This window comes from Parasteatoda tepidariorum, chromosome 8 (assembly GCF_982258835.1).
Source record: "Parasteatoda tepidariorum strain Cologne lab strain chromosome 8, Ptep-v5.0, whole genome shotgun sequence".
Taxonomy (NCBI): Eukaryota; Metazoa; Arthropoda; class Arachnida; order Araneae; family Theridiidae; genus Parasteatoda; species Parasteatoda tepidariorum.
The window spans coordinates 71503043-71512792 of record NC_141762.1 but is presented as its reverse complement, the minus strand read 5'-3'; the positions used below and the strand labels follow the sequence as shown (position 1 = coordinate 71512792).

Here is a 9750-nt window from a genome sequence, read left to right as displayed (position 1 = left end):
TATTTACAATTTTCCTTTTCCTTTTGCCAATCCAAAATTCCATAAGACTCCAACCAAATTCAGGTTTATTGCTAGTGGCGTTAATAGTAACATGAAAAAAATTGGTATTTACTTTGAGAACATACTTAAAAAAGTTGATAACATATACTTAAAAAGCAAAATTAATAAGCTTACTAAAAATAATAATTATTTAAATTGGAATATTAAAAATAGCATTCAGGTTTTAAATGCACTAAAATTTTTAAATAATGTTGATTCAATTCACTGTTTTGATTTCAAAAACCTATAAACTTCCCTTCCAACCAATAAAATTCATGATGACCTTCTTCAAATTCATAGATTGTTTAATCTCAGTGATATTATTAATGACGATAACTGGAACTTTCTAGTACATATTAACCTAATGCATGATCAAGGAGTTTCTTTGTTTCCAGAGTCGGGTTCGAAATTACTAGATTTGGGAGTTGTAAACTCAGAATTGGGTCCACTCTTCAACGCTGGTTATAAATTTCATTAAATTCAATCATGTTACATGGTTTTTAAGAGTCTGATTTAAAATGATTGACTTTAAGTACAATGAAAAAATATTTTCAAACTAAATCACATTAAAAATATTTTAAAGTCAGATAAAAAAAATCACCTTAATTTTATAATTTTTTCACAGTTAATATTGAGTAAAAATAATAATAACCTATATATAACCCAAGCATAAAATCAACAAATTTAAACTTCACCCAAATCTCTCTCTCTTTTTCTTTGTATCAAACGACTGAATGAGCAAACTTATGAAGATAATTTTCAGACGTCACGTGTTTAAGTTCTCACACGAAATTTATTTTCAGCAACCATTTGTTCAAAAAATAGTAAATCATTTCACTTTTTCGAAATATCTGTTGAAAAATGGAGAAGACTCTTGGATTTACCGTTGCATTTTTACTGGTTTGGGGAACCGTGCATGCCAAATTTTTTAGATTCGAAGATTGTAGTAAGTTTTTCTTTTTTGTCCTCATCTACCTGGTATTAATTTTTATGTTCATCATTTTATTCCGATAAAAGAAAGCTAACTATAACGTTTAATAATTCACTATAACACTATGAATTTAACTAGCATTATAAGATGGATTCTTAAGTTCATAAATTTTCTAAAATATATGACATACAGTTCACATTCTAGAAGAAAACAAATATTTTTATTAATTCCTTCTGTTGGAATATTTGAATTATAAATGAAATATTTCTTTTGAAGTAAGAATTATAAATCGGATAATTATGTTTCAAAGCAAATTAAGTATATTTTAAGGGTAACCACAATAAAAGAGAACCATGCTAAAATAAAATAGGAACCATATTAAAATAAATTCAGTTACTTAAGGAATAAAATTTGCTCATATAATTAGCCAATAATTGTTACTTAATATAATTCGCTTCACAAAAATTGTTTTACCCTTCGGTTTTTTTTTTTTTTTTGCGGAATTTTTTTTTTTATAACTGCTGTGAGTTTGCAACAGTTACTCATAACTGTTCGGCCAAGTTTAATCTATCTACAGTCAACGCTCTGTATGCTCAGTTTTAGAATGATGCAAAACGTCACTATTGTGAAAAGCCACAATTTTGTGAAAGACATGTTTGTGGTTTAATTTTTTAATATTTAAAAACTTACTACAATGCTGCCTTATCTGAGTCCATAAGAAACTGAGAATGAGGATATGATTTTGATAATTTTCATCTAGGAGGGAAAATGTCGCTAAATCGACGATTTTTAAAAACGTTTAATAACTTTTATAACGGCCGGGATAACTTGGTTGGCAGAGAGCTGGATTTACGTTTGTGAGACGGGAGTTCGAATCCAGCAGTCCGAAGACTCCCCCAGTAGTAAATGGCTACTAGTGCACGTTAAATCTGTAGGATAATGAAGTCCCCCATAGTTTATAACAAATAATATCTCTGGAGGTATTGAATTGGAGTTGGATCGTTCTCTGATTCAGGTCAAAAATTACGATCGGCAGATGACTGAATGGGTCTGCCCTATAAATGGTTTAGCGAAAGTCGAATTTTTGGCAATAGATGGCGTCACTGGAAAATAAGAACAATCGCACTCCTTGCCATAATGGCATATGGCAATAACAACAACTTTTAAATTAAAGTTATTTGTCCGCGTTCTAAAACCCAGATAATTCTTAAAGGAAGATTGTGTATGTACTATAATATTATAGCCTTGTTTCATTTGCAATAAAAATGGGGATTTTTATCTAAGATTTTGATGTTTCTATTCTATTCGCCAAGATAAGGTTAAGGCGTCGAATTCGATAATGCTAATGCATATTTTCAAATTATTTCATTAGTGTATAGATTATAGATCTGATGATTTCGATCTTTTCGAGATATTTTACCTTTTCCAAACTTTTCAGACACCCTGTAGATACATGTAATATTTTTTTTTGCAGCAAAACTGCAGACGGCTTACGTAGATGCTTCGGAATTCGTAGTGCGTCCAGATCCAATTAATCTCCAGTCTCAACTGAATGTTACCACATGGTTAAAAGTCTTAAAGGAAGTTCCTGAAGGTGCAGTTCTCAAGGCTTCTTATTACAAGCTAAAAAAGATTTTCGGTGTGGAGGTTGATGTTTATGTTCCTTGCCTACTCAACAAATTTGGATCTTGGTAAGTTATTTCACACTATAATTACGATAGAATTTTTTTTTCTTGTTACGTGAGATTTTTTAAACAGATTTTAGATACTTTCGTTTCTCTGATTTCAGGTCTGCAATCGGTTTCTTTCTCCAAGACACGATTATTTTTAATGACATTTTCTATTTTTTGTCGAATTATAGAAGTTTAAAAACGTTATATATAGCAGGGGGCCATATCATTATAAATAACACATTTCTAGGGGAGTTAGGATTAGGATTAATATTGCATTGACACTCATGGCCGTCAGTTGCTCTGCTAGGGGTGCTTCTCTGTTATGAACTGTTTTTTTTACGTGCTTCTGAACAGATCATAACAGGGAAGCACTCTTAACTGCATACGACGACCTTTCCGGCTATGGGTTCCCATGCAGTTTTAATTTTGATGATGTGCCATAATTTCCCAAACAATTTGTCTCAGCATTTACACGAATCTCTATTATTTATAACGTTTTTAAACTTGCACATTTCGATAAATAATAAACCAAAAATATCAATTAAAAAAAATGTAACTTTAGGAGCAAAATTAATTTCAGATTTAAAATATCCACACCTGAACAAGGCAAAATCAAGTATTTGCATGAATTTTTCATTGTTATTGACCATATTTCAAATTACTTGCTCGCTAATGCACTTTGCTTAGGTTTTTAGAATAGTTCATATTATATAAATAAAGACCGCTATATACACTCAAGAGCTAAAACATTATGACCACCTCTATATTTTGCAATAAACTCTCCTGGATGACGTGGAAGGCACGTGATCAGGTGGAAGTGGTATTTAACTGTTGCTGGAGAGTTTGAAGAATCATTCTTTCACTTACTTCTGTGTGTGATGGGAAAGGCTGAGGATCTAAGCGATTTTGATAGAGGACAGATTGTAATGGCTCGAAGGCTCGGAACAAGTATTTCCGAAACTGCACGACTCGTGGGTTGTTCGCGATCTACAGTTGTTAGTACTTATGCAAAGTGGATGAATGACAGTGAAACCAGCAGTAGATGACATGGTGTTGGACGTTCCCACGCTATCAAAGAAAAAGGTCGTCGGAGATTGTCGCGCTTGGTGAAGCAAAACCGGAGCCAGACAATGGCTCAGCTGACAGCCCAATACAATGCAGGGTCAAGAAGAATAGTATCAGAGCACACTATTCAGCGGACACTGTTGGATATGAGGCTACGCAGCAAACATCCCATTCGCGTGCCTTTGCTGACCAAGCGTCATCGCCAACTATGCCTGCTCTGGGCCCGGGAACATCGCGGCTGGTCCATGGATCAGAGGGAGAGAGTTGCCTGGTCAGATGAATCACGGTTTGTCATTCATCATGCCGATGGTCCTGTCAGGATATGCCGTCTTCCAGGCGAACAGTTGCTTCCTTAATGTTCAGTAGGTCACAGGCCGGTGGTGGCGGTATTATGCTTTGGGGGACGTTCTCTTGGGCGTTTCTGGGACCCTTGGTTGTGGTAGAGTAGACCATGAATGCTACAGGTTATCTGAACAACATTGTGGACCAGTTGTACCCTCACACGTTCTCTGTTTTTCCAGCTGGAAATGGAATTTTCCAACAGGACAACGCCCAGTGTAACAAGGCTCAAATTGTGGTGGAGTGGTTCCAGGAACATGATGCTGGATTCCAGTTAATGTCCTCGCCGCATAACTCACCGGATCTCAATCCGATAGAGCACATTTGGGATGTCATGGAACGGCAGCTCAGAGTTTAAAGACCACTAAGTCGCAATATCTCGGATTTGCGTGACCGTTACTTAAACATCTGGTACAATCTATCTCCGAACATCTACCAAGGACTTGTGGCATCCATGCCAAGGCGGGTTGCAGCTGTGTTCCGGACTAAAGATGGGCCAACTCGTTATTAAGAGGTGGTCATAATGATTGGCTCTTGAGTGTATATATATATATATATATATATATATATATATATATATATATATATATATATATATATATATATATATATATATATATATATATATATATATATATATATATATATATATATATATATATATATATGAGTCTTAATTCCATGAAAAAGTGCTCCATGAAGTCTAGTTTGACACTATGCTGAATCTAAGAGTCTCCTAGTCTTCTGGGTTGGGTTGAGACTTGGAAGACTACGCAGTTGAACATTGACAGTCGTAAATTCAGAACTGAGTCGGCTGTTCCATGTTGGTTATAAAATGAAGTAAAATTCCTTCATTTGGATGCTTTTTCTTTTGGTTAAATTTCCATCTGTATGATTTACTATGGCTGTTGAACTGTAGTGCATAATATGAGATTCTTTTTCTGTAGTACAAAGTACTGGTGTGATTACCTTCGAGATTTTGAGGAACAAGTGACGCCATTTTTCCCCGAAGGAGTGCCAAACCATTGTCCAGTGAAACCTGGTGAATATGGCGGCACCAATATTCCAGTCAAAATACCTCATTTGGGTACGATTGCAAAGATAATAGTTGCGGTATGTATTGGGGTCAATTGTGTTCAATAAACTGTTTTAATCAGACTTATTTTTAGATTTCTATTTAAGGTGATATGTCAATAAAATTGGTAAAATACATATTTGAAAACTGCTTTAAAGTCAACTGTGTTTTTAAAATAAATGTTAAGTTTATAAGTCAAATTTATAAATCTTTTAACAAAATACCTATCTATTTCAATAAAATTCCAGTGAACAAATGCATTTGTCCGAATTGTGAAAGTGAGTACCATTAAAAGTGCATACCATTGAAAGTGAACTCATTAAGTGCTAAAGTGCTGTGAACTTTTTTTAAAAAAGTAAAGAGACTGCTGACTCAATTATTTTATTTTCGAAATTAATCTGAGAGAAGCATGGCAATCATGCTCTACTAAATTTATTATTACTATAAATGTTTACATTTTGATTAGAATATATATATATATATATATATATATATATATATATATATATATATATATATATATATATATATATATATATATATATATATATATATATATATATATATATATATATATATATATATATATATATATATATATATATATATATATATATTGAAAATTTCGATGTATCCTTTTTGTAAAGGAACATTTTACGCTCGACAAATTATTGCTTTTACGCAACGTCATAAAAGAATGGTTTAAAGAACTACAACATGTGTTTGGGTAATATTTTTATTTATTCGTATTATCTAGTAGCTGTTAATTGTGTTAAGAATGAATTATTTGAACTTTATTTTTTTTTAAGTTTTTTTAAAAAAGATAGCGGCTCTGACTAAAACCTTGTTAAAAGTTAAAAAGCGGGCAAAAAAATTGAGAACTGTGCTTACACTTGTTTCAAACACTTGTCTTTAATACAATTTAATAAACAAGCTACATCATGTTGATTGCACACTACACACGCTGTATTCTTTATTCGGTGGTGTATTTTTTGTAGTGTAAATTGTTGTATACACTACAGCAGTGATTCTCAACCTTTTTTTTGTTGCGGCACACTTTTAACGATTTCGAAATTTGACGGCACACAATGAAAAAAATTAGCTTAAAAGTTGTTTACTTACCTATAATATACTGTGTTAAATAGTTTGTGATAATAATTTTGAATGTGAAATAAAATAATATGTACTATAAAAGCGCGTTTATTAAGAGATTAATTATTTCGCACGACTAATTCATTATTAGTTAGTAACAGTTACTTTTTGTTTTGCTAGTTATTAATTGTTAGCTTGTTTTCTACAGTTATTAACTGTTAGTTTTTTTACATTGTTATTTTTTGTAATTTCTTGTGAACTAGTTATTTTTTTGCTGATTATTAATTGTTAGCTTATTTTTTTGTTAATTATCCCTTGTCAATTTGCTTTTATAACTATTAATTGCATAGCTTACTTTAATGATTAGCTTTTATTTCCGTTTGAAAGTTAATATTTAGCTTTCTTTCCTCTGTTAATTAATATTATTAATATACTCATTAAATTTTCTACTTATTTCAACATTTTTTTTAAAATTGCCAAAGATAATTCAAACGCTTATATATATATATATATATATATATATATATATATATATATATATATATATATATATATATATATATATATATATATATCATCAATCACAAGTAAGTATTTTTCTTAATGTTTTTACATTGAAAACCCATCACAAAGATTTCCTTTTTCTTAAAAAAAAACTGCCAAAATTTTAGGTAGATTTATAATGAAGTTGGTTTCCCGAATGTAAACTACACTGGTTATCATAAATTAAGGAAAATTCACAAAAATCGCGATAACTCAAGAAATTACACATGGAATTTTATGAAACTTACCCACAATATACAACACATAGTAAGGTATTAAACAACATAAAAAGAAATTATCAGACATTAATAGTAGTATAGAAATTAGCACATGTATAAAATAAACAAATTGGAAGTATCGGTTTGCAATAGAAAAAGTACCTTTAATATGGAATATGATTGCCTCTAGAAGCAATACAGCACAAACAGCGATGTGTGATGCTTTCAATTATGCGGTCTATCAGTTCAATAGGAAGTGAGAGCCATTGCTCTTGTAAAGCAGTTGCAAGCGTGGCAAGGGTCTGAGGGGGCGGATTGATGGCAGATACACGCCTCCCTAGAGCATCCCAAACGTGCTCGATAGGATTCAAGTCCGGGGATCGAGCTGGCCACTCCATGCGAGTAATTGTTTCCTGTTGAAGATAATCATCAACAATGCGAGCTCTGTGTGGTCTTGCATTATCGTCCTGTAACAGGAAGCAATCACCAATTGCCCCGGCATATGGGCGCACATAAGCATCAAGGATGTTGTCTCGATAAACCTGAGCATTCACGGTTCCCCTTGGAAAGACATGGAGGTATGTGCGCCCTCCTAAGGATATGCCTCCCCAAACACAGACACTGCCTCTTCCGTATGCATCTCTTTCACGGATGTTTGATGGATGATAACGGGTCCCAGGTTCTCTCCATATCAAATAACGTCTACTGTCACTTTCTAGACTAAACCTGGACTCATCCGTAAAGAGAACAGGCCTCCATTGATCTGACGTCCAGTGGACATGTTGTCGGGCCCACTGCAAACGGTCTCTCCTATGGCGTGATGTGAGCGGCACGCAAATGGCTGGTCGTCTCGCATACAGACCACCTTCGTGGAGCCTTCTGCGCACAGTTGACGTTGACACCAACCTTCCGGTGGCTGCAGCAAGAGAGGATCTAAGATGTGTCGGAGTAGCGGTTCTATTCCTGCGTGCACTTAATGTCAAATATCGGTCATCGGCACTGGTCGTAACAGTTGGCCGTCCTTGACTGAACCTCCTAGATGCCGAATCTGTGGTTTGAAATTGCCTCCAAAGTCTATGAACCACAGATGGACTCACATTTAGCCATCTGGCCACTTCTGATTGACTCTGCCCTGCCTCTAGTCTCCCGATGGCTCTCCATCGTAGTTCTTCAGGCAAATGATGCCTAGAGGTCATTATTACGAATTGGCTATCTCAGATTTTCAATGTCGCAATCACAGTAAAATTTGTGTGCTTTCTCTCAAACTTGGACTTTTATGCTCCAGGCAGATGACGTAAGCCGAGTGCAGCGCCACTAATTTGCATATTGCAATTTTACTCAGCTACTCTTAGTGGACAACATATGCAAATTTTGCACGGTTTGGCTTACTTTTGAAAGAGTTATCGCTATTTTTGTGATTTTTCCTTAATTTATGATAACCAGTGTATATTGCACATTTTGTGAAGAAAATTTACAAAATTGCAAATAATACAGATATTTTGTTATTCCAGGGGAGGTATCGAACAGAACTTGAATTGGTAATAAATAAAAAAGTTGTTGCATGCTACAAGATTTGGGCGGAAATGACATGGAAATAAGAGAAAAAGCCGTTTGAAGAACTGTTATGAGACACAACTTCCAGTGAAGATCATTTTGCGACGTTTTGTAAATTGATTTATTTATGTAATTTCTTATAAATGCTTTTTTCCAAACGTCATTATTTTTGTTTTATTTTAAATAAATTAAGTTTCATATTTTTATCAAAATTCAATGTTGAATGGTTCGTAAGTTACTTTCTAGATTTACAAACTTTGAAAAGCGCTCTATTCAATATTACCCAAGTAACTACTCCTAACAACATTTTACGCAATTATAGCCAAATAAGGGATAACATTAAAAACAAGGCAAACTTTACACTTTATTTATGTTGTGAAATTAGTTTTCTTAAATTTGTTTTTGGCTCACGACCTGTTAGAATTTATGAATTACAGAAAACTCTTCCGAATGGTAAAATTTTACGTAAATTTGATTACAAATCAAAATAATAAAACTTCCTAGAACTTAAAACTGAAGCTTGTTCACACATCACCTTCTAAGCATAACAAAAGCGGAGGAATACATCAGAAGTTTTCGAAATTTCTTCAGGTTTTAGGAAGCTTGTTTTTAAATTGCATTCAGTCAACCATCCTAACACTGGTAACAATTGCAATATATATATATATATATATATATATATATATATATATATATATATATATATATATATATATATATATATATATATATATATATATATATATATATATATATATATATATATATATATATATATATATATATAATAATAATAATAATAATAATAATAATAACTATAATTCTCGAACTAATTGTTGAATGTTTTGTTCCATTTTACTACCCATGAAAATATTCAACAACCTATCGTAATTTAAAGTTTCTATGTCATTCAGATTTTTGGGAGCAACAAACCTATATAAAGTTGAGCACCTAAATGTGGCTCGTGTTTTTTGTGATACTCCTCTGATGAACGAGCAAACTCTACAGAACTCTACTCTTTTATGAACTCTACAGAAGAAAAATCTAAAGTTTTTGATGACTCTTTAGGAAATCAGTTTTCACCATGCCGATTTGACTCATCATAACATTGTCACCGATGAAGCAAGCAATTTTACTTCAATTATATTAAAAGCGATTAATCCTGAGGAAGCTAGAGTTTCATTAAAAAAAAAACTATGAGGTTGTGATAGATCAAAAATG

The 9750-nt window shown here is 32.9% G+C and overlaps 1 protein-coding gene across 1 annotated transcript; it reads left to right on the top strand.

The window, feature by feature from the left end:
- Positions 1-827: 827 nt before the first annotated feature.
- LOC107443925 (uncharacterized) lies at positions 828-8733 on the top strand. The gene is made up of 4 exons (XM_087169126.1): positions 828-985; positions 2445-2661; positions 4995-5160; positions 8487-8733. The coding sequence occupies exons 1-4, from the start codon at positions 901-903 to the stop codon at positions 8571-8573; spliced, it is 555 nt and encodes a 184-aa protein (XP_087025252.1). The 5' UTR covers positions 828-900; the 3' UTR covers positions 8574-8733.
- The last annotated feature ends 1017 nt before the right edge of the window (positions 8734-9750 follow it).